Source organism: Sminthopsis crassicaudata, chromosome 6 (assembly GCF_048593235.1).
Source record: "Sminthopsis crassicaudata isolate SCR6 chromosome 6, ASM4859323v1, whole genome shotgun sequence".
Classification (NCBI taxonomy): Eukaryota; Metazoa; Chordata; class Mammalia; order Dasyuromorphia; family Dasyuridae; genus Sminthopsis; species Sminthopsis crassicaudata.
The window spans coordinates 105,701,290-105,727,395 of record NC_133622.1 but is presented as its reverse complement, the minus strand read 5'-3'; the positions used below and the strand labels follow the sequence as shown (position 1 = coordinate 105,727,395).

General features: G+C 38.2%; 1 protein-coding gene across 2 annotated transcripts in view; it reads left to right on the top strand.

Annotated features, from left to right (window-relative positions):
• ACSL1 (acyl-CoA synthetase long chain family member 1) overlaps positions 1-26,106 on the top strand; it is a 93,557-nt gene that overhangs the window by 4,796 nt on the left and 62,655 nt on the right. For both annotated transcript variants that reach the window (XM_074274487.1, XM_074274486.1), the window contains exon 2: positions 22,626-22,852. In XM_074274487.1, coding sequence (XP_074130588.1) covers positions 22,658-22,852 — 195 coding nt within the window. In that variant the 5' untranslated portion in view covers positions 22,626-22,657. The remainder of the gene's footprint in view (positions 1-22,625; positions 22,853-26,106) is intronic.

Here is a 26,106-nt window from a genome sequence, read left to right as displayed (position 1 = left end):
GAATATTGGAAACAAAATCTCTATGAAATCTGTTGCCTCATTTCTAAGCCCACTCTTTTTTCAATTTCTTTTTCTCTGTTGTTTACATAAACTTCTTGAGGGCAGCCTTTGTCTTTATACTTTCTTCTTTGCCTTTCTAAAAGCACTTCACAAAGGCTTGTTACCTTTCTGAATGCTGATTGAGGAAGAAATAGAGACTATAATGATAAAAATGACATGTGTCCAGGGTCACACCACTAGTTTTTGGTAAAGCCAGAAAATCCCATCTCTGAGGTCATTTTACTTTTTACTGTTCTTTGTATTTTTGTTTTATTTCTATGCTTTTCATTTCTCCGTTAACCTGAATTATCCCATCATACCAACTAAATGATTGGAACAGAATAAAATTCTGTTTGATTCAGCAGATATTGTTTAGATTCCTACAAAATTTGACTATCACTAAGCTAAGGGATGGGGAGGATCCAGGTCTGAGACTGCTTGCTCTCAAAGGAGCTTGCTGACATCTATTCCAGGGGTTCTTAATCATTTTTGTATCATGATCTCTTTTGGCAGACTTGTGAGACCCTGCAAAATTGAGGGAAATGCTAAATTTCAGTTGGCGATTAGATATAATTTTTTTTCATCCAAATTCACAAATCTGTTAAAAATTCCCAATATAGATAGAAAGCAATCCATGAAATACTCAAAGAGTTCACAAGACAGAATGCAAAAAGGAGTGTGTGGGGAGAAGGGGTTGAGGGAGTGAGTAGGGATTGATATGGATGGGGTAGCTGAGGAGAGGTAGTGATGTGACACAGTGGATAGAGCCCTGGGCTTGGAATCTGGAAGACTCATCTTCATGAATTCAAATCCATCCTCAAATACTTACTTACTGTGTGATCCTGATCAATTCACTTAACCCAGTTTGTCTCAGTTTCCTCATCTGTAAAAATGAACTGGAGAAGGAAATGACAAACCCATCTTTGCCAAGAAAAATCCAAATAGGTCATGAAGAGTCAGAAAGACTGAACAACAAGAATAGTTGAGTTTATAAAGTCAGATTATTCTTTAGTCTCATCCTTTTATTTTAAGGTTGAGGAAACAAAGGCACAAAGAATTGTGACTTGTCCGCTTAGGTAATAAGTAGCACAACTGAAGTTTGAATCCAGGTCCTCTCTCTCTCTCCAAATCCATTATTCTTCAGTGGCAGAAGTAGAACCTTGGCCTCTTTAGGGTTAGCCTGGCCCCGCATTTATATAATGCCTACCATATGCATTTATGTACTGCCTATTATGTACCAGGCATTGTGCTAGGTTATGGTGGGGGAAGGATGGTGTAGGGACAAAAACCAAAATGGTCCCTGGCCTCAAGGATCTCACAGGCTAGGAGGGCAACCACGTTAATACAAAATATATACAAAGGAAGGGATGCTGACAGCCATGGAGTTAAGATGAAACTTGAGCTAAGTTTTTAAAGTTTTTAAAGCTGGAGGCATATAGAACTCTCTCTCCATGGTTGCCCTAGGATCAACAATTTGGGGACTGGGAAAGGGGGGGATAAGTACTTACTTATGCAGGTGACTATTAATGCTTTCACCAAGAAACTTTTTCAGACTGATCCATATATTTGCTGGAGTGTCTTACCTGCTGCATGTTGTCCCTGGAAAGATACCTCTTAGACTCGTGCATTTTAGAACTATAAAGAATAATAGAAGTTTTTCAGTTATAATATAGATGAAGAAGCCACGCCCAGAGAAGTTAAGTGACTTGCTTGGTATATCACAAGTAAGTAGTAGAGCGGGGATTTAGAGCGGGGATTTGATTCATGGGCCTCTGGCTCCAAGTCCAACTGTGGCAGAATTTATACTCTTCCTTTTAGATTATGACATTTTTAGGAAGCAACCTCCCCTTCTTTTCCCTCACCTTGGCATACTCTCCCACAGATCGGTTAAGTCAAACTATGTCATTGCTCAAGGGGCAATTCCAACCTTCCCCCTCTGCATCCAAATACCCCTCTGCCTTCACGACGATCTTCATTGCTTTCTAGACACAATCATGTAGTCCTCTTCATGCACAAGCTGTCCTGATACTCCTCTTTTTTCCATTTTCACTGCTACCATCTGTCATTTTGAATTGTTTGTCTTGTTCTCTTCATGATCCCGTTAGGGGTTTTCTTAGTAAAAGGTATTGGAGTGACTTGCCATTTCCTTTTCAATCTCATTTTACAGATCAGGAAACTGGTTAAGTGACTTGCCCAGGATCATACAACTAGTGTGTAAGGCCAGATTTGAACTGGAGGAAGATGAGACTTCCTGACTCCAGGCTAGCACTTTATCTACTGGGTTTCTCAATTGTCCAGATGTGCACGAAGATAACTATCTCCCCAACAGCCACTGTAAATTATTGTCTATGCAGGAGTTCTCAAACTATGGGGGCCAGATGGAGGGGGGGGTAGAGCGGGAGGGGCTGAGGACGTTTATGTGGCCCCAGGGTTATGGCTATGGGCTGAGGGGCGGAGACCGTGTGAGCTTTTGTTTTTACTACAGTCCAGCCCTCCAACAGTCTGAGGGACAGTGAACTGGCCCCTATTTTAAAAGTTTGAGGACCACTGGTAGCATTTAGTAGATACTGATCAACCAGTAATCAACAAGCCTTTATTAAACTTCTGCTGTACTTAAGCACTACATTAGGGGCTGAGCATAGAGACTAAAACATATAGAGACCTTCAAGGAGCTTCCCTTCTATGGGATAAATGGTAAAAATTAGTTGATAGTGATTAGGGGGTGTGAAATTTTTCCCATAGCAAGAGGAGTTACCAAAATTAGAATTTGCATTTATCTCTTCAGATTGTATGAAGATTACTTCATATGAAAAGAATTGTTCAAAACATAAAACTAGACCAAAACCTTTAGAAGACCACAGGCCCCCATCTTATAGTTTTATTCAATTTCATGCACATTTATTAAGCCCCTATTATGTGCAAGCACCTGTGAAAAGCAGTGGGGGTCACAGAAACAAAAAATCCTGCCCTGGAGAAGTTTTTGTTGAAGCATGCAGCATAGGAGGTTTTGGTGTAATGGAAAGCAAACTGATTCGGGAGTTAGAAAACTGGGAATCAAATTCTGCCTCTAAAACTTTCTTTTTGTGACAACAATGATCAAGTCACTTCTCTGGGACTCTCTAAGTGTCCTCATCTGTAAAATGAGGTTGTTTGAGTAGGTGACTTCTCATGTCCTTCTAGTACTATGCCTGTTATTCAATGCCTATATAATACAAGGGAAGAATGATAAGGGCAAATGATCTAATGAAAAGTTCTAGAAATAGTCGAGGGGACATCATGAGCAGGTGGCATCTGAGCTGAATCTTGGGGAGGATAAAAATTTTGGAGGGCACTCCTGTCCTGTGAGATGGCTTGTGTGAATGAATGGGGATGGTGGCCTGAGGTCTAGGAATAGCAAGCAACACATTCGGTGAAAGGGGATCACATGAGCTCAGACTAAAGAAGAAAGTCCATATACTCATTGTGGATAAGGGCTTCTGGGCCAGATTAAGGAGTCTGTAGATATCTTCTTGGCTATAGAGAGCTACCGCTCTTTTAACTAGAGCAATATGGTCAGACTTGTGTCTTAGGAAGATTATTTAGGCAGCTGGTATGAAAGATAGATTAGAGAGGAGAGGGCAAGATTGGAAGCAGAGAGGTTACAGAATGACAAAGTTACAGAAATCCATCTGAAAGGTGATGAGGCTTCACACCCAGATGATGTCTGTGAGAGTGCAGTGAAGATAGAATTCACAAGGACTAGGAAACTGTTTGGGGAAAGGGAATGAAGAAGGAAGAGCCAGTTGATCTTCTGATTAGGCTTATAGCTACCTGCTTGGCAGAGGCTCAACTGTACTATTTAGAGACAGGTGATTGTGGGTTTGGGGAATTGTGGGAGAGAAATGTCATACTCTAATCTTAGCTGACTGTATTGTAGCCAACATGCTTAAGCTCAAGAATCTTACTTTCAACAAATTCTCTTTTTTACCCTAAGTCATTGGTGAAGGGTCGATTTTTTTCTTACTGTTTATGGTAACTGCACATAGTCTTTTCATAGCTTGAAGTGGAATAGTAGAGTTTTTTAAGGAGCTTCAGGAAAGTCTTGGAAATGGCTATCTTCATTTTTACAAAGTAGGAAAGAGTTCCAGGGAGTTTAGACATCATTAGCTAGTAATTTTAGATTGTAATTCTAAGACAGGTCTCTTGCAGGGGGGAGGGGAGAGGGGAAGGATAAATGGTTTTCAGCCAGCTCTGGGAGAGGAGGGGAAATGTACAGGGAGATACACTTTTAAGCTTAGTTTGCACCATTAATATTTTCTCCATCACTTTCTTAAGTCCAGATAGTTGACAAAACCATAAACCAAGCACTGATTTGTAACAGCCTTTGCCTGTTTCCAAGGTGTAGATCTTCACGCTGAAAATTTAGTAATCCTATTCAGAGCTGGCTCGGGCACATCTTAGAAAAAGAAAAAATTGTGTCATAAGTCATAGAAATTCCATCGCAGAAATTTTAAATTCTTGTTTTGGCAGGCAGGACTGATGGATACTGATGATGGGTAAAAGAAATCAGAGTGACCCCAGTGAATAAAAATTTCTTGTGTTTTGTGGGACCAAGAAGGATGAAATTCTTGGGGCTGTTCTCAATGGAAGGAGACTTCGGATGAACCCATTAGACACAGCTTCATTCAGAAGAAAGAGCACTGGATTTGGAGTGAAAAAGACCTGAGTTCAAATGTTACCTTTATAACCTTGAGCAAGAAATTTTTAAAAGTTCTGTGGTTCCTAAACTCTACTCATCTTTTGCTGTTTGGGTGTATATTTATCTCCATCCTTGCCCTACCTATCTTCTGAGATACTTCTTTTAGTCATAGAAGAAGAAATGTTTTTTCTCTTACATTTCCCTCCTCTTCCATCTGCTCTAGCAGACAGGAACTCCTACTGTCCTCCTAGTTGCTCCAAGCTTTGCTTATTGGTCAGGCTAACAATGTTTGCCCAAATGGAAGAGAAATAAGATTAAAGATGGAAATGGCTCAAAAACTTCAGCCTGATCAAAAGTTTAGGTGCCTTGGGAGAAAAAAATAATAGAACCTAACTGCATCACCATTTGAGGAAGAGAATTAAGTCAAATCATGCTATTTGGAAAGAAAAAAAAAAGGAATGGCTGGGTTTCTGAAATGAGGAAATGAATCATTTTCAACTTTGTCTCTGGCTAGAGCTAAGTACATCTGCAGTGTATTTAAATAAAGCTTGCTATATTAAATTTCATTGAGGGCTACTTATGTGATCTTGGAGATGGACTGTTCTTCACTTTGACACCCCTCTTTTTCTGGGACAGCAATTAGCACATCAATGAGATAGTCACTGTAAATTTGCATTTTTGTTATCTACTTGGGAGAAGTGATAAAATTGGGATGTGGTATTGATGGCTGAGAAGTCCACTGTCCAGCCTCATTTCTTTACCAAGATTCATTACTAGCTGAGCATATGAAATGAAACCATTGGACTGTGTGACCTCTAAGGGCCCTTCCAGACTAACTGGGGGATCCTGTGACTGTAAGCAAAGCAAAGCAATGTTTAAACTATGGCAAATAGTTGTCCCTCTTTGCTCTGTTGCCCAACACACTCACTCACACACACACTCACACACACACACACACACACACTCTCTCTCTCTCTCTCTCTCTCTCTCTCTCTCTCTCTCTCTCTCTCTCTCTCTCTCTCTCTCTCTCTCTCTCTCTCTCTCTCTCTCTCTCTCTCCTCCCCTTCCTTCTTTCTCCCTTACCTTATTACACATAAAGAAGATATATTACTGTCATGCTTCAGAATGACTCTCCAGCCAGGTAGAATGCCAGTAAAGGTTTCCAGATTTCTAGCCAACCACACAATAAGTATTTACTAAGTAATATATGCCAGGCACATTTGGTAAAGACAATCATAGAAAGTCCTACCTCTAACACATACTTGGAGAGTAACTCTGGGCAAATCATGTACCTTCTCAGTTCCCAAAACAACTCTCTAAGATGTAAATTGTAGTACAGTAGCCAGTCTCTTTGGGAAGAGTTCCCTAATATCCTGGGGGTTCCCTACACTCCCCCCAAATTACAGAATCTTCTCTTCTTCCACAAATATGTTAGATACTCTGCTGGTCTCAGGAAATCCAAAGACAAAAACTGAACAATCCTTATCCTCAAGGAGGTTGTGTTTTATTGGAAAATTTATTTACCTCAGTTTCCTTATCTGTAGAATGAGCTGGAGAAGGAAATGGCAAACTGCTCTGTTACCTTTGCCAAGAAAACCCCAAAGGGGGTCGCAAAGAATGAGACACAACTGAAAAAAACAGCAACAAAACCACATATACTTCGATACAAAATTTATACAAAGCAAAACAAAGTCATTAAAGAAGGAAGGGACTAGCAACTGGAGGTCTGTTTGGACAACCTTATTTATAGGACAGCATCAAGAGGTTGTTTGAAGTCCATTTTCCACTAATCCCCTAACATAAACCTCCTGCTCCAGGACTTCACATTTTTGACCTGTACTAATCACTTAAATTACTCTCTGACTTAAAAAAAATTTTCTTATATTGGAACCTTAGCAAAAAAAAAAAAAAAAAAAAAAAAAAAAAGATTAAATAAATAAAATAATGAATAAAATATTGCACAAAATCTTGAACATTTAACAGGGTAGACAAACAAAATAACAAGGAAGTAAGAAATATTTTGTTCTGAGAGTCCTTCCTGATCTGTCTGCCACCTCTGTCCAAAATTTTCCATCTTCTGTGCCATATTTGATCTCCCTAAAAAAAAGCCACAGTTTTTTTTTCTTTTTCTTTTTAGTTGTTGTAGGGAAAAGAGAAATCCAGAGTACTTGTGATTTTATTGGTGTGGGGAATTTCTACTATTGCAGAAACTTCCTGTATCAGTACAGATCAGTACCAGCTCCTCAGGATATTTATAAAAAGTTGGTCTGCCCAGGGTCGCTCCATTATGTGTCAGAAGAGGACTATCTCTTCCCTCTATTCATACAGCACAGCCTCGTTCTGGCTCCTATTACATACTCTTACCTCTCCCCTCTTATCTAATGAAATAACCTTTTAACTGGTGACCCAGCCTCAGATCTCTTCCCATTCAGTCCATCTTCCTAGCTATCAACTGAGGTTTCTGGAGAGGCCTTCTGACCATGGAATCTCATTCTACCCACCCACCCACTCCTTCCCCTTTTCTTTGAGCTCCTGAGACTCCTTTTGACCTTCAGGTCCTGTGTCTGGAATCATAATCTGGTCCATTTTTACCTTTTTAACTACCTTACATCCCTTCAGTACTTTATGCTGTTTATTTGCAAGTCTTAGAACAAGACACTTCATATCCCTCTCCCCTCTCCCCTCTCCTCTTTTCCCCTCCTCCCATCTTGATGCTTTTTTATAGACTGGCCCCTATGCCTGGGATTCTCTCTATCCCATCCCTCTCCCCCCTACACTTTTAGTTTCCCTGCCTTCATTCAGGATTGAAAGAGTCCTGAGGAGGCTCTAAGATTCCCTTCTCCCGACTCTCTCTCTCCCTTCCTCTTTCTCTTTCTATAGATAGATCTACATAGAGATATAAATAGATAGATATTGTTATATGTATTGATATGTGCCAGTTATTTACATGTTTTCTCCCTCATTAGAATTCATGCTCTTGAGGATAGGGGAAGAGGGGCTTTCTTCTTAGCATAATGTAAGGCACATAATTAGCTCTTAATAAATGCTTGCTGATTAACAGATTTTCTGACTCTAAGATTGACTTTTTTAAAAAAAGATTTTTAATTTAAATTAAAAAAAATTTTTAAATTAAGACATTTTTCCACCACAGTTTTCTTAAGGGCAGAGAGACTATGGTCTTTTCCTTGTCTATAAATTCTTTTTTTGTTGTTATTGTTAGTTGTTTCAGTCATGCCAGACTCTTCCTAACTCCATGACAATGATATTGAAGTGGTTTGCCATTTCCTTTTCCAATTCATTTTGCAGATGAGGAAACTGAGGTAAACAGGGTCACAGAGCTAGTAAGTGTCTGAATTTGGCTTTGAAATCAGGTTTTCCTTCCTCTGCATACTCTATCCACTATATATCACTTGGCTGCCCACAAAATTATTTAGACAGAGGTATTCAGTCAATACTTGTTTAAGATCTCTGTTGAATTCTGCTCTCCCCTTGAATGCTATTACTTCCTTCTATTGATTATCACAAATTTATTCTGTGTATATCTTGTTTGTTTTATACATGCTATTTTCCCTTTTTGATCATGAGCTCCTATTATGAGCTAGGAAGTGTCTTTTGTCATTATTCATATCTTCAGTGTTTTTGGCATAGTGCCTACCTAGATCATAACAGTTGTTTAAATAAATGCTTGTTGACTTCTTCTATCATTCTTTTGCTAAGAGGAAAGAGAGATAATGGTATAATGGAAAATGCACTGAATTTAGAATCAGAGGTTGCAGGTTCAGATCTTACTACCATTACTACCTATGTGACTTTGGGCAAGGCCTTTATTTTCCCTGGGCCTTAGTTTCCTCATCTGTAAAATAGAGGGGGTTGGACTAGATGACCTCTAAGATCCTTTCCAGCTTTCTGTCTATCATCCTTTGAAAACTGATATTCTCTCTAAAGGAGTTATCCGCCCTTACTTCAAGATATATTTTTCAATCCTTTTCCTTTCTGGTTACCTGACCAGTTCTAGATTATTTTAATGAATAGAATATTTTGTTAGGGTTTGGTTGCTATTAACATAACAGGCTTTTACCCTGGTTGCTTAACAGCTGAAATAACAAGCCTTTACAATTAGACCAAAGTACAAGGGGGGAGAGCTTAACCTGTAGAAATACTGTTTTGGCTCAGCCAGAAGGACCCAGTAAGTAAAAGATCAGGTGATCTCAGCAGGGGGAGGCCTCCTATCTCTCTCTAGGCGTCTTCTGCCATCCACAGTTAGATCTTTTTTTAAAAATTAATGGTAAATATATTAGATGTCCCTTCACAAAAGATTTCTGTAAGGATTACTTGCAAGTATTTTAATTTGAAGCTTCAAAACATAGGTTAAGAAGCAGCACAGAGGGGGCAGCTAGGTGGAGCAGTAGATAGAGCACTAGCCCTCAAGTCAGGAAGACCCGAGTTCAAATATGGCCTCAGTCATTTAACACTTCCTAGCTGTGTGACCCTGGGCAAATCACTTAACCCCAATTGCCTCAGCAAAAAAAGAAGAAGTAGTAGCAGCATAGAAAGCCAGCTTCAGAGTCTGGGAGACCTGCCTTCAAGTCCTATTTCTGTACCTTGGACTTAATGTTTCAGAGCCCCAGCCCAATTTCCAAGTCTGTACAATTCAGAGAAGGGATGAATCTGCAATGGTAGGAGCCCCTTGACAATCTACTTAGGAAATCAGAGATACTGTCAGCCAGTGATCATTTATTGTTAAACAGTTACTATGTGTTCTGAAATGTGCTTATCCTAGAGCTACAAGTTGAGGTTAAAAAAAAAAAAACCAAACAAACAAACAAATAAACCCTAAAAACATCATCTCTTCCCCCCCCAAAAAAAAAAATTTAAAAAAAAAAGAAAAACCAAACAAATAAAAAACCTGTTCCTATCCTCAAGCTTAGATTCTAAGGGGGAGACAATATACAAACAAAAATAACAGCTAGTATTAACACAGAATTTGAAGTTTTGCAGAGTACTTTAGAAACATCTCATTTGATCAATCCTATCCATTCTGTGTGTTTGTATGTGTGTGTACATATATATATATATATATATATATATATATATATATATATATATATATATATATATATATATACTGTTTACGCATATATATGTAGAGAGTGTTTATGGATCTATGTATGTATGTATGGAGAAAGAGAAAAAAATAGCACTCTGTAAATGAAAGGCAGTCTCCAAGGGAAACAGAAGTGTGCTGGTAAATGCTTAACAACAGATTGGGGAGGGGGGAAGTTTGTATGACACTTTTAAGTTTAATCTTCATAATTAACATTTCTCCATCACTTTCTTAGCTCCACACAATCAATAAAACAAAAAATCAAGCCCTGATTTGAAGCATTTCCAAGGTATAAATGTTCTCATTGAAAATGTAACAATTGGAGCTGGTTAAGCTGGCTTCCCCTAGAGGGAAGGAGGGAAGGCACTAGTAGATGGGATGGGGTGGAACTGGGAAAGGCCTGTAGGAGAAGTTTAGACTGAAACCAGAGGAAGCCAGCCGTGAAGAAGGAGGGCATTTTAGGCCAGGGAACAGACATGGTAGAACAATGCAAAAGACAATGCTCTAGGATTGTAGAGTAGCCAGGAATAGAATAGTAGTAAAAAGTCAGACTGGCAAAGTAGAGAAGGGGCCAAGCTGTGTAAGACCTTGAAAGCCAGGCAGGATTTTTTATTTCATTATAGAGGTAAGAGAGTTTAAACAACGGTGTTACAGGGGAGTGTAGTGACATGGATCTTTGCTTTGGGAAAATCACTTTGGCAGCTGGAAAAAATGTTCACTCCCATGAACCTGACTTCCCCAAACTAGACATTGCTATCAGATAAAGGCCTTGACTGTGATGATTTCTTCATAATACTCAGTGAATTTACTTAACCAAATGGGTTTTAGTTTTAATTATGTACTTTGAAGAGGGGGAGGAACCAGGGCAGTTTGTCTTTTTCTATGGAGAAGTTGGGTAGAATGTACTTATTTCCAGCATTCCTTGTATTCAAAGAGTCCTTTAGTAAGCAGTTGGGACTCTTCCTCCAGCTCCTGTCCTGGAAGAAAATCTTTTCATTTCTCCTTATTGATGTTATTTGCTTTCTCCTGCCTTTTGGGCAAGATTCCCTGCAAGTATTTCTATGAGCTCCGCCTCTTGGGTCCCTCTCTGTCTTGTAGTAAGGATAGTCAAGGAGGAGAGCTCTCCAGAGGCATTCCTTCTGTTCCTCACCACCCTGCTTTGGAAAAGGGCTAGCAAGATTGTCCCTTCAGCTTCTGCCATGTGGTAAGTGGTGGCTATGTGCTTAACATACTCATAGGCATTCCAGGGGAACACAGAAAGGTCTCATCATTGTCATTGACTGTAGTCTTTTAGAATAGTGATTCAAAAGCTCTGATTTCAGGATCACCTGGAACACCTAAACATTATGAAGGACCCCAAAGAGTTTTGGTTTTTGTAGATTAGAGCTGTTTATATTTGCCACATTAGACAGTAAAACTGATACATTTTTAAAATATTTACTAAGTAAAAATAACTTTTTACATGTTTAAGTAACATTTTTATTTAAAAAAAAAAAACACCCTACATGTATAAATGTTTTCTTTACTTTGCAAATCTCTTTCATATCTGGCTTAGTAGAAAGCAGCTGGATTTTCCTACCTGCTTCTGTATTCAGTCTGTTATATGTTGTTTTGGGTGAAATACATGAAGAAAATCTAGCCTCACATGGATATATAGTTGGAAAAGAGAGGAGTATTTTAATAGGCAAATAACAACTTAGATTTATTATGAAAATAGTTTTAACTTCAAATACCCCCTGAAAAGGACCCCTTCCTTGGGGACTCCCCTCCCCATTCTGGGACTATTCTTTGAAAACCATTAGTTTTAGGAAGACAAAATGTAGCCTCAGAAAACAAGTAAGCAAAGACAAAGTCTGCAAAATCAAATCATTTATTTATTTACTATGTGCTTGGCACTATGCTGAGGTATAGGGGGTCTTCAAGGAGCACTAACACCTCTGGTGTGAGGGCTTGTTGACCCCTTTTAAGGGCTACTTTCTATCTCTGGTGTCTACCTGGCATCAAATTCTTACCTTAAATCCAAGACGCTGTAGCATATGCAACAACCACATCCTAGTAAACCTTCTTAGCAGACAAGCTAAACTAGATTGAGGGTAACCAAGGGGCTTCATGGCTGAGGTATCGGGGTGTCTATCCCAAGCATGTGAAGATTTCTGGTGGAATGGGTCAATGAGAACAATCTGTTCCAACAGCCATGGAGATGACTAAAGGTGGGGACTCTGGGGCTCTTAGACTTTAGTCAGACATTGAAGAGCCAAGGGCATTCATTGTGCTCTGGGCCATTGGCAGCTGCCCTGACTTTTATCTTGCCACTGGACTTCACTGACTCTGGAATAGAGATAAGCCTGAGGACTTTGTGCAGCTCTTAAATCCAATTCACACTCGAGTCAAGACATCACTCCATGATGTCATTGGTGTTCTTTAAAAATAAAGGACAGACAACAAACTAGCCAGGCACTGTGCTACAAAGAAAAGCAAAAGGAGGAGGCACCTGAAGTAGGGGAGTGGCCATGGTAACATTGTAGACATCCGGGGTTCATAGACCTCACATCTTCTGACATCATTTTCTTTAGCGTCCTTATTTTCCAGATGGGGCAACAGTTCTAGAGGGTTGGTAAAGTGATGTCACAGATAATAGTAAGAAACAGTCTGTCCTGAGCCCATCTGGAGGAAAAAAAGAATGGGACTAAGAGTGAGGGCATGAAAATAGAGGAAATCCAAAACCCATCCATTAATCCTCACTTTATAGAAAGGAAGAATTTAACAAACTGTCCAGAGGACAGGAAGTGAAAGATGAAATTGAAAGGGGGTCTACTTGCTTTTGACCAGAACCGATAGAGCCCAGCACAATACATTTTACTCCTCCACATGAGTTCTCCTTCCCCTTTAATCACAATTTAGCTAATTGTACCACTATTCTCTCCTGCCAAGAACTTTAGAGTTACAAGACTTCCCTCTGCCTTATCGTATTTGCCCTGTTTTTCTTCTTTCTTCAGTGCCTGGATGAATCTGCACCTAGGCCCACTCTCTCTTCATATTATTTGTGGATTATTGTTCTTAATCTTTCTAAATCTCTTTCTGCCACACCCTCACTCTCACCTGTATGCTTTTATAATTTCATTATTTCATTCCCCTGCTCAAAGAACATACATAAGCTCCTCTATTGATTAAAGTTTGAACTTCTTTGTATAGTTTTCAAGACTTGACATTCTTATTTTTCTAACATTCCCTCCCCCTACCTCTCTCTCCATCTCCCATAGATACATATTTTAGGACCTTGAATGATCTAGTTCAATTTAAGCAGAAATTAAATGTCTATATCTCCCTTTTCTGCTAGGATAACTCCATAGCATCACCTTATAAATCCCTAAGGTTTCATATTTAATTTTGTTCAGCTTTGTGACATTTTTCTCTATATTTATCTAAAATCTGCCAATGAATTCTTTATCTGCTGTTCTTCATTTTACCTTCCATAGACAGTGGAACAAGTCTGAGCCCTCTTCTGTATGAGAAGAGATCAATCATGTTTGCCCAATCATCTCTCTACTCTGATCATCCTTAGCTCATACCTTAGACATGGTTGTAAGTTTTTGGCAAGGGGGAATCATGCCTTCACTTTTATTTCTACCTTGTCAATATACTTCCTCAAATTTATTGATAAAAGTGCTAAGGAATAAGCTAATAAGGTTTCTGAAAGTGCTAATAAGGTGCTGGAAGATATAGTTCATCTTGTTTTTAGCTCAAGTTATTTTTTTTTCTTTTTGCACCTATTGCTGATACTGCAGTACCTTCTTACATTAACTGTTGTATGGATCTGTAGTTGTGTCAGTAGAATATAAGCTGCCTTCAGGCAAGGTGAGTTTTGTTTTGTAATCTAGTGCCTAGCCCAGTACTTTATATACAGTAAATGCTAGAGAACTGTTTGTATGTTGTAAATGACAGAGCAGACCTTAAGCTTCTTATAAGCAGATATATTATGTCTCCTAATACCTGTCAATAACATTTAACCTGGCTAGGTTTTGAAAGCAAGGTCCTACTGGTGAAGCAGGTCAGATTTTTGGATTAGCATTTTAAAAATATTAAGTCTAGTGTTGGGGATTCTTTGGAGTGGGGGAGAGGAAGAGGGACATCCAAAAGTTCATCCAGAAGTTATTTAGCTCAATGTTGCTGTAAAAGCTTGCTTTTGAGTATTTTAATGGGAGTAATTTGCCTGCCTGCTTCCTATGTGGGAACTATTTCCTTCTTAGAATTTAGTGTATTCGAATAGAATAGAATTAGGCTGTATGGTCTAGTGGATGGTAAACTGGACTTGAAGTGAGGAAGAGGTGAGTTCCAGGATTGTCCCCGACCAGCGTGTCCTCACTGGTCAAATGACCTTGGCCAAGTGTTTCTGAGTAGGTCCTGAGTAATAAAACAGTTGCTGATCTATATTGAAAGAGGAGGTTCCCTCACTGGGAACACCTTACATGAATAAAATCCCAGATCCAGACTTTCTGTCCCTACCCCCCTCTCCAAAAAAGGTAGGGGTGTGTGTGTGTGTGTGTGTGTGTTTGCTTGTACCCCTTGAGGACAGGAGGACATGGGGAGTGAGATGAAGAAGGAGGAAGGGGGGGGATATAGGACATCATATAATGAAGAGGTGTCATATTCATAAACTGCAAGCTGCTAAAACTCTAGAAGCCTGATCCAGATTAAAATATAATTGGGAAATATTTAACAAAATAAAGTAAAATGCAGTATCACAGATAATATTAATTTGTAGTTTTCTAATTCCTTTTGTGGCTCACAGATATGTTTCTAGGTGACTTTGGCATTGCTGATGCTGTATAGAGAGCACCCAGCATAGTCTTAGGAAGACATGTGGTCGTAGATTTAGATTTGGGAAGAAGATGATTTAGTCCAAACTCCTTTTACAAATGAGGAAACTGAGGCCCTGAGAGATTAAGTGACTTGTTCCAGATCATAAACCTAGTAAAGTATCTGAGATGAACTTTGAAACAGTTTAGCACAGGACATTGCTTCTCCAAGATAGGTAAGATAGGACCTGTGACTTTTCATTATTACAGAGAACTCTCAGGTGATGAAAATTCCTCTACCAGTGCATGTCAGCATCTTCTCTGCACTTCAGACTTCCAGAGAATTGAGATAATGTGTGTCCAAAGGCCTTCTGGCTTTGAGGCTGGCTCCCTGGAAGCTGAGTTCTCTGCCTCTCTAGACCTGAATTGTATAATATGCATTTGTTCCCCCCCCCCAAGACATCTAATTAGCCAAATAGAATTCCATAGTTTCTTTTCTTTTCTTTTCTTTTTTTAAAAAATATCTTAAGTAAAGAACAAGTGTAATATAAACTGCTCTTGTCCTGTCTTGCTCTTCACCCACCCTTGCCTCCTTTCAAGTGATCCTGCTGAACTGCTCATTTTTAGTACAAGAAGCAAGTCTCCAATCCTGATTTAGGTCATCTGCCAGCCACACAGCAGGGTGACGAAGCACAAGCCCAGGGCTTGAGAGTGTTCTTTGCTAGCAAATTGAAAGAACAGCAAGCCCACGGTCTGCCTGCTGCTCCCTTGTTCCCTCCCTTACGTTCCAACTCTACCCGGCTGGTGGCAGACAAAAGGGGCACTTTCAGCCTTCTGTCAATAGGCCATTGTACGAAGAACGGAGTAGGTGGAGCAAAGGATGGAAGCCTCATGCCAGCTTGGCCTGCTGTGTTAAGGAAAGATGGGAGGATTTCTTAATTTGCTGCTTTGGTCTGGGGAATAGTGCCACACTATTTGTGTGTGTTTGTTCAAGGCAAGTATTTAGTGATTTCTGCCCTTTACCTTTACAGTATAAGTAGAGAAAGAAAGAGAAAGAGAGAGAGAGAGAAAGCCCTCTAGTCTTAGATTTATGAATGACACCAAAGCAAGAAAATGTAAATGTAAATAGCAGCCTTCATCTATATATCTATGTACATAAATTATGTGTATATACACATGTGTTTATACATACATATATAGATATAGATACCCACAAATATATGTGTGTGTGTATATATGCTGAATATAGTCTTTATTCTTTTATCTACCTATCTGTGAAGACTGAAAATAAATATCTATCTATATCTGTGCAACTAATCACAGGGGTTATACTTAGAGCATTAATTTTGTTGGCATACAAAATTCCTAGGTAAAGAAGCCCCCTCTACCAATTAATCAATCAAATGTTTATTAAGTGTCTACTATATTTCAGGGGAAAAAAACAGTCAAAGATCCTACAGTCTAATGTAGAAGGTGAGATTTTAGTTGGAACTAAATATATTAGACTTGACTTAGTTTAGAAAAATGTTTAGAGCATAAGGCAGAGCATTTCCATCAAAGTGGAACTAAAATACATCTTTGTTCCATGGAATGCTACATTTATTTCTCTGCTAGATATGAGTTAAATACATTCTCTGAAATTTTTACCATTAGAGAGGTACCCAGAGTACTAAGATATTAAGTAATTTGCTTAGGGTTGTAAAGCCAATATATGTTTAAGATTTGACTTGAACCCAGATCTTCCTAGCTCAGAAACCTGCTTGTTATCGATGTTGTTTATTTGTTTTTCAGATGTATTTAATTTTCTGTGACTTCATTTAGAGGATTTTTGTGTATTTTTTTTGCAAAGATATTGGAGTATTTTGCTATTTCTTTTTTCAGCTAATTTTACAGAAAATAAACTGAGGCACACAGGGTTAAGTGAGTTACCCAGGGTCACACAGCTAGTATGCATCTGAAGCTAGATTTGAACTCATGAAGATGAGACTTCCTGATTCCAGGCCACTCTATCTAGCTGCTCTTCTCTGTCTACTACCCCATATTAATTTGTGACCTTTGAACTCTTCCTCTCTTTTGTCCTCTCTTTCTCCCCTTCCTTTTTTTCCCATGGAGAAAAACTTTCCTAGTTTTGTTTGCTGTAAGTTCCCTTTGCCCCCAGTCTCAAGGAGAATAGACTAATATCTATTGTACAGCAGAATTAAACTGTGGGTAATTTCAGTGAAGGAGCAGTGACTTCATAGAAGCAGAATTTTAGAGTTTGAAAGGACTCTAGAAATCTTTAGGAAACATTATTTAGGAAATCATACAAAATATCAGGATCTTCACTCTTTCTGGACTTTTCCACCTCTCCTTTAAGTCTTGTCTTCCCCCATTATAATATAAGCTCCTCAAAGACAGGGACTATTTGTTCATAATTGTATTTCCAGGATTTAACACAGTGCCTGGCACATAATAAGTACTTAATAAAATGCTGTATCTGACCAGCTTACCTTTTTTCATTGTGTGACCTCACTGAGCAAGTCCTTTCAACTTGCCCAGGAAAAGGAAAGGAACAAACATTTAGTAAACTTTGACTATGTACCCTCCACTATGTAAAGCTAAGTGCTTTACAAGTATTATCTCATTTGATCTTCAAAACAACCCCTTTATGATACCCATTTTCCAGTTGGAAAAACTGAGGCAGATAAATAATATCTATTATGGAATTTGCACAGGGTTGCTTAGCTGAATTTGAACTCAGATCTTCCTGATTCTTGGCCCTCTGCTCTATCTACCATGTCACCCAGTACCAAATCTTAGTTTCCTCTTGATAAAACATGACAAATACCTTCCTTACAGGGTTGGCATGTGACTGAAATGAGAAAATTCATGTAAAGGGATGTCACAGATTTAAAATGATATAAAATAATACTTAGTGGGGTTTTTTTTGTTGTTGTTTGTTTGTTTACAAGTTAGGATACTGCCTATAGTAAAATAGCCAGAATTGGATCGGTTCTCCTAAATTTGACCTTTAACTCTATTTACTATCTGTCCAATAAACCTAATAGATTTGTCCATGCACATTTCTTTAATACTGAGTCATGTTATGACTGCTTTCTTTTGTTTTTGTGATGAATTCACCAGCCCATTATTGTATTCTGTCATTTTTGGGTAGGAACAAATAAGAAATCCAAAGAAAAAAACTAAACTGAAGGAACTCCATTTTGGGACTGGAGCAGGGGAGTAGGTATGGGAAAGAGAAACTATTAGCCATCCTGCATCACGACTGAAAAGCCCTTAAGCTGATTGAATTATATTCTTAGTAAACGCCCAGTGATATATGTGCCAGAGTTATAAACTTGCTGAGAGCCTGGTATTCTAGTAGTTGCAGTCTTCCCTGAATAAAGTGTTTGAAATGAAATGCCATTGGGCTGATAATTAAAGCAGACTGTTTCTGATAACAAACAGTTAAGGGATAGCCTTGGCTCAGCTTGGGAATCTTAGTAATGAAGCTTTAAGAAGATGGTCCTGTACATTCACCTCCTGCATACTTAGAGGTCATTGTGTATCTGTCTAGCTGTGTTCTGTAAGCCTGGAAACTGGTGGTGGAGCAAACCTAAACCACTTTCAGACAGATGAACATTGGCTATCTACAGTCGGTAAGATCAGATTGCAAAGTTTCTTTTCCTTATTTGTTAGATTCTTAGTTGTTTATTTTCCTTGAACTATATAAAAAGCTCTTTCATTTCTTTTGAACATATGATGGTTCATAACTAGATAAGGAACTATTGCCATCAGCCTTAAATAAATCTTTGCTCTTTGGAGTTTGTGAATTAAAGGAACTGGTGCAAATTGACATCACAGACTAAAACTGGGAATTGAGCTGGTAAAACTGGTGATGGAGATCAGAGAATTTCAGAAGCATAGGTATAAGGGCTTGTTTTCTCCAGTTTTAAAGAGATATTAAGCATTATAAAGGACATGTTAACCTTTCTGATATGCTGGGCTCCAGTGTTGGGTTACTCTTGTTACCCCAAAGGCTTAAAATAGAACTATTTGTGGTGTCTGATCAACTTTGCTCAAGACTGTTCATCTCAGGGGGAATGTCGGAAATAATTATGCAGCTTTATTCTGGGATTGTGATTTGGTTGAATAACCTAAATTCACATGACATAATTTGTCTTTAGTTTTAGTAATCACTTTTTGTAACTGGTGTGTGTGTGCATATGAATAGTTTGTTGTTGGCTTTTATTTTTATTTTTTGGTTGCAGGGTAGGGAGGGAGTGTTCTGCTAGTCTATTCAAGCCTTTAATGCTTTCAGAGGAATGTTACCAGGGTAGTTGGGAGGGATCAGATAATGTAGGCACATGGAATATTTGAGCTGGAAGAAAAGCCCTTTTTAGAGATGGTCAAGTTCACTCTTTGATCCCAGTTACTGGGACAGCACGGTTTGTAGTCTAGGTCTTCTAATTGTCCCGTGCAGTGTTCACAGGATTCTAGATTTAGATCTGGAAGAAACATTAGGAACAACCCAATGCAAACTCCCCTTTTGCAATGAAACAGGCCAAGGAGGACGGGGGAGTACTCTAAAGCCACTGGGGTCATAAGCATCATTTGTAAGATTTGTACCCAGGTTCTCTGGCACCAGATATTGATCTGGCACTTCTTGCACTTTATATGATAAAGAGGAATACATGAGGATGAAATGAATGGAGAACAGAAAAAAAAAAAAAAAAACCAACCCATCCACCAGCAACTGCTGAATTTACAGTTTGGTAGTATGTTTATCATGCTTAAATACATTTTACATTGTTTCTAAGAAAGGTGGCTCACCAGAATCACTTTTTTTTTTCTTTTAGATGCTCATTATCATTTTTTTTTAAGGAGGCCAAGCAAAAGGAAAACTAACCAGCATCACTCATCCTTTGTGGGTGGGGCAATGGGGTGATTTCTTCTTTACTTCTGTTGGCTCATTCCTCCCCTCCCTCTGAGAAGTCAAGTATAGATTTTGCCTGCTAGTTACCTTTAGCCTAGTGGGCAAGCTGCTAGAGGTTCTGCATGTGACTAATGCCCTGAGAGACCTTGGAAGTTTAGGAAAGTGCCAGCTGAGCTGACATCAATATTCCTTAATCTCTATCCATCCTTCTGTTCTTACATGTGCTGAGTTTTCTCCCTGGGCATCAGCCTCTGGGGACTGTTTAAGTGTGGTGGTGTCTTAGGAGACTTACTGAAAAAATATTGCTTACCTGTGCCTTGTTTGCTATAGAAAGTCTGCGTAGTTGCCTTTTAAAATGTTTACTGTAACAAAAAAAGGAGGGGTTATAAAATGTAGGAACTATTTGATGATAGGAGCTTTTTGTTAACTAGAAATGTAGGTTTTGGATTTACTTCTAGCAACCAAATACTATTTTGGGGGGAAATGACTTGTAAACTTAGGTTTAAATGGGGTCAAGCCAATAACTTTCTTTTTAAATTTAGAAAGTTCTCTTGTGATTCATCTGTTATAAAGAAAACTATCTACTGCTAAAACATTTAAACTGTGTTCTGCTTTCTATCAGTCTAAGAAAAACAGAGCCAGTGTTAGGGGGAGAGGTGTTAGGAGCTAGGAAAGAACTTTTAGGTTTCAAGCTATTTGTTTATTTTTATTGCTAGCTTTTAATATCTCCTTCATTTCCAGATGAATCCTTTTCCATCCCTAGTAATTTTTAAAAATAAGGTAAAAGGGGAAGCAGTTCAGCAAAACTAACAAACACATGAAATGCATGCTAATTAATTCTGCCTCTTTTTGCTGGTATAGTAGACTGAAATTTTAGGACATAGCCCCATCAGGAATTCTCTAAATTACAAATGTGCTGATTGCTAGCACTACGCAATTAGCACCTTGTGATATGTTCTGATGTTCTCAAATTGTATCTTACAGCTTCAGACTTTATTGTAAATTGTCTTGCTTGCTAATCTGCTTCCTGTGTGTATCTCAACAAGATTAGTATAATGTTGCAGGCACTTTTGTACTCTGCAGTGGCATAATAAATGCTTGACTTGTTGATGAATAGTAGTAGATCCCAGCAATCCCCATCAGACCAAACAAAAACAAAGCCAAGTTTTGAAAATTTGCCTAATTTATTTTCTAGTCTCTTTATTAATTTCAATTCAGTCTAATCATTTGTGAAGAACTTATTTTCTACCCTTAGGAGGTCCCAGTACTAGGTAACAAGGGTACAAAAATGAAATAACTAATTACCAGGTATTTATTCTGTATTCACTGTGTGTCTAAGGATACAAGAAACAACACGAAACAGTAAATGCTCTCAGGGAGCTCATAGTCTAATCATGCACACATATAAATAGTTACATGATTAAGGCAAGAGGACCCTGGCAGCTAGGGAATGAGGGAAAGCTTCCTGTAGACCAGGGCTTCTTATATTTTTTTCCATTCTCAACTCCATTTTGCTTGAGAAATTTTTACATAATCCCAGTACATAAAATGGATATACAAACCACACATTTACTGATAACAAATCATAATTTCGTGACTCCCACATTTAGTTATAAGAACTACAGTTGCAAACCACAATTTAAGAAGTTGGACAGTCAGTGAGAGGGAATGCATTCCAAGCTGAAGGACAACCCATGCAAAGGCATATGGAAGTGAGAAATAGAATGTATGTTAAATAGTGGGTAGGCTGGCAGAGATGAATTACTGAGTTGAAGGAGGTGAGTAGAATACTAGAATGCTCCAAGCTAAAAAGGGGCCAGGTGGTAAAGAGAACATAATATTAAATAGAAGAGTCTTTTTTGTTGTTGTTGTTTTTGAAAGACATGAGGAGGCCTGGAATTAGGGGTAAGGCGGAGGGGACAATATGATCAGACCTTCTGGAAGATAAGATGTGGGCACAAACATCATATTCTGCCTTGTAATTAAGAGCCAATGAAAGGTGCAAATGTGTGCTAAATTTTGAAAGCTTTCCAGTTGGTAGAATCAAAGAATGTTTCATGAAAGTAGCAGAGTTTGATGAGTGGAACAAAGTTTCAGTTTGAGTGTAGAAATAATTAAGACGGGAATGAAAATGGGGATGTTGTAAATTGAACTGTTTTGTTTTGTTTTGTTTTTTTAATTTCACTATTATTTGCCCAGCCACTCAAGGGGCTCCTGTCTAAATATCTTAAACAGAAAGAAAATAGAAGAGATAGGGGCAGCTAGATAGCATAGGTGGATAAGGCAATGGCCTGAAGTTAAAAGGACCTAAGTTCAAATCTGACCTTAGATACTTTAATACTTACTATCTATGTGACCCTGGAATTCACTTAATAAAAATTGCCTTGCAAAAAACATTAAAAAAAAAAAAAAAGAAAAAGAAAATAGAAGAGATGCTTGCCTAAGCTCAGGGGAGTGTGTGAAATTCAGATCCCTTTATTTTGCTATTTGGCAAAAGAGTTGAGACAAACTGGTAACTTGAGGTTTCTCTTGGCTATTATTTGCCTTCACTGATCTCAGAATTGACCATTGTTTGACTATTTCATGATGGATGAACAAAGATTAGGGAGAATAATCATAGTATTAGTGGTGCTTTAAGTTTGCAAAGCACTTAATATGCATTACCTCACTTTTCCTCATCAAAGCCCAGTGAAGTAGGCAGTATTATTATCATCTTCATTTTGTAGATAAGGAAATAGAGGAAATTAAGTGACTTGTCTAAGGTCACAGCTAATAGGTATCTAAGTCAGGATTCAAAGATAGACAACTTCTTGAAAGAGGAAAGAAAATGATTGATTCTCAATTTGTCTTAAGACTAAGTACTTTTGTTAATTTCTGGTAGGAAAATGAAAGTCTATTTGGAAAGAATTTGAATTATAGGATTTGAAGTAATTATAATGAATGTTGGGCCTGTCATCAATTAGATTTTGGTCTATGACTTTATAGCTTGGAAGGGGCCTTTAGATCATTTAGTCCAACCTTATAAATAAAATTGGATCTCACAAATGGAGTCAGATTGTGAAATATCGAATTTGTATCTTCTTTCCCCCACAGAATCTGGCCTAAGGGACAACCACAACAGGAAAATGCAGGCACACGAATTATTTCGTTACTTTCGAATGCCAGAACTTGGGGACTTCCGACAATATGTGCGTTCTCTCCCAACAAACACATTAATGGGCTTCGGTGCTTTTGCCGCACTCACAACTTTCTGGTATGCTACAAGACCCAAGGCTCTGAAACCACCCTGTGACCTGTCCATGCAGTCAGTGGAAGTGGAGGTGAGTTCTGGATCAGGGGCAGGCTGCTGTCATCTGTCACATGGGACTTGTACATATCCATGTCAGGTTCCTCACTTAGTGAAGATTGAGGCATAAACTTTATCCCCTGCTAGTGGGGGCCAAAATGTAGACAAATATCTCTGTCTCTATCTATCAGCTCTCTATCACCATATGTCGTATCTCCATATGTCTCTAGATCTCTAAATTTCTGTATTTCTATCTGTATATTTCTATCACTATATTTCTGTTTCTATCTATATTCATGTCTCTAATTCATGTTTATTTCTACATCCATTTCTTTATGTATCTCTAGCTATCTCTATTTCTACACATCTCTATTTTTATATATCCATATCTATATCTCTATTCATTCTATATTTCAATATATCTGTTCATATCTATTTCTATATATCTATATCTATTTTTATATCCATATCTATCTCTATATCTTCATATCTATATCCATATATCTGTTCATAACTATGTCTATATATTTATATCTCTATTCAAATCTATCTCTATTTCTATCTCTGTATCTATTCATATATATATTTATATATCCTTATCTATCTCCATATCTCTATTTTATCTATATCTCTGTACATCAATTCATATCTATATCTCTACACCTATATCTCTGTTACTAATTCCTTGTGTTAATTCCTATCTCTGTACATCTATGTCTCTAGCTCTAGCTCTCTCTATGTTTCTGTATCTCTGTCTTCATATCTCTAGAAGTTTGTGTCTGCTCTGGAATAGTCCCAGTTTGCAAGATTTGAAGAGTCTTCCCTAGAATCATCAATTTTAAGGTGGCAGGAACTCTGATCCTTTGTCTGGCACATCACTTACAAATGACACAACCAAGCAGAAGGATTAAATGACTTCTCCATCATAAGGGGAATAAGCATTTATACACTCTTAGTATGTGACAGACACTTTAGAAATATGTTATCATGCGATCTTTACAGTAGTCCTGGGAGGTAGGTGCTGCTACAATCCCCATTTTATAGTCTAGGAAACTGAGCCTTAGGGAAGTTAAATGATTTGCCCAGGTTCATATACCTAGTAAATCTCTGAGGCTAGATTTGAATTCAGCTCTTTTAAATTTAAGACCCCATTTATTTTACCACCTAGCTGTCTAATAAAGGCAGAACTAGTATTTGAAGCCAGGCCCTTTTATTCTACAATCATGCTCTTTCTACTGCCTCACATGTTTCTCGTGGCCTTCCCCATCACTTAGAGCTCCTTTTTCTCAGTGGAATTTTGGGTTAAAATAGAGCCTACCTGTGAAGAGTTATCTCCTATTTGACCTATAGATACAACAGAAGTAGATCTTATGTTGTAGGCCAGTCTATCTTAAGTAGGATTTTTATCATGCTGCAGATGCTTTGAAATATTGGTCCTCTCTCTTTGCCATGAAAACTACCCCTTCATCAAACCCCTAAGTCCTTGGTTTTGTCTTTTTTCTGGCTCCTCTGTCCACAGGCTCCCTTTCTCAGTATCCCACAGTCAATAATGTGTTTTAAGGTGTTTCATTTTTTACAACTAGAACTCTATGGCATATTGTCTTCCTGCTTTCAAAGCTGCCCAACTATTAGGAGGTATGAATGGAGGAAATCAATTCTGATTTGTGTATTAAATACATCCTGTATTTGGGATTCAGCTCTATATAATGCATCCCCACCTGTCTTCTCTTCCATTTTCACATCAAGACTTAACTATACTTATAGCTTGGATTGTTATATTGAGATTGAATTCAACAACAAGGGTTGAAACTGTCAAGAGCAACCAAAAATTGTAACTTCAAGACCCCTTGTACAAATGATTAAAAAAAAAAGACCCAACCACTGTGGAGAGAAAAGCTGTTGATTTTCTTTCTGCCTTATGTGTCCCTCAAGTATAGCAAAAGACCAGTGTGTAAATAAATTGAAATCTTGGTCTGAGCATGATAGCCACACAGAACTCAACTCCCTTTTAAAAAATTCTGAGCTTAACAATTATAAAATAAGCATTTCTGTAACCTAGTAGCATAGAGGGAAATAAAAAAAACTATTGATGGTTAAAGTGAAACTTTAAAAATCTATTAAAAGCAACTTATCCTAACCCATACAGAGAAGAATAGTAACTTCAGTTTTAATTGGGGCATGAGGGAATGCAGAACCTCTATACTATACTATACTATACTATACTATACTATACTATACTATACTATACTATACTATACTATACTATACTATACTATACTAAATTATTTGCAAATGACTGTGAGTATAAAACTTTTTGTTGCAGATGTAATAAAAGATATGACTAGCAAATGTCTTCTTTAAAATTGCTATAATAGCATTCATTTTAGAATAAAGGTTCTTAGGAGTCTGTGAGTGTTTTTTAAAGAAACCATTTTGATAGCTGTGCCCCAGCATAAGATTCATCTAGTGCTTCTGAGGTTCTTGCTGTGAGGGATCCAAGTTCATGACCCAAAATGTTGCTTATTTGTAACTCATTTGGCAATAAGTGGGAACAATGTAACCACGTTCTATAACTTTTTTGTCAGTCCAGTCTGGTAGTAGTCATATTAATTAATTTTCTCATTTTACTTGATCACTGGCTATTTGCCTTTTTGGAGGGTATGGGGGGGAGTCATTCCCAAAGAGTACTTAGGCACTTTGTGAGTGCTTTAAGCTTGTTCCTTCCAAAGTTTCCTGTTCCTATTGCTTCCTCAGAGTCCCCAGGAGGATGTCAGCAGTGCCCTATAGTAAAGATGATGGGCTTGTTCAAATTGAGGAACTAAATCTAAGCAATGGTTTAATTCTATCACATTTATTTTCTCATCTTCTTAGTTTTAGTTGACTTAGAATTAATAGAATTCTTTTTATCATCAGAATTAATTGAATTAAACCATAAGAGCAAACTGGAGTTTTGATCTCCATTTATGTTTTAAGGCACAGTCGTTACACTTCTGCTGCATTAGATGGCTAAGAAAACCCACCCCAGTGGTCCAAGGGACACCATGGTGTTCAGCACATCAGGATGTTGCAGTTGAGGAATGGCCATCATGTCAGGATTCGGATTTGAAGGGTATCTGGGTGAGCACAGACTGAGTAAGCCTGGGAATGGGGAGTGTAGGAAGGCCTGCAGGATCAGGTAAAGACAAGAGAAAGGAACATGAGATCAAGGCAGGAGTCAGATATTCTAGGGATGAGTCCGAGGAAAGATCTGAAATGGAAAGATCAAGATTAATCCATAATGTGTAGAAA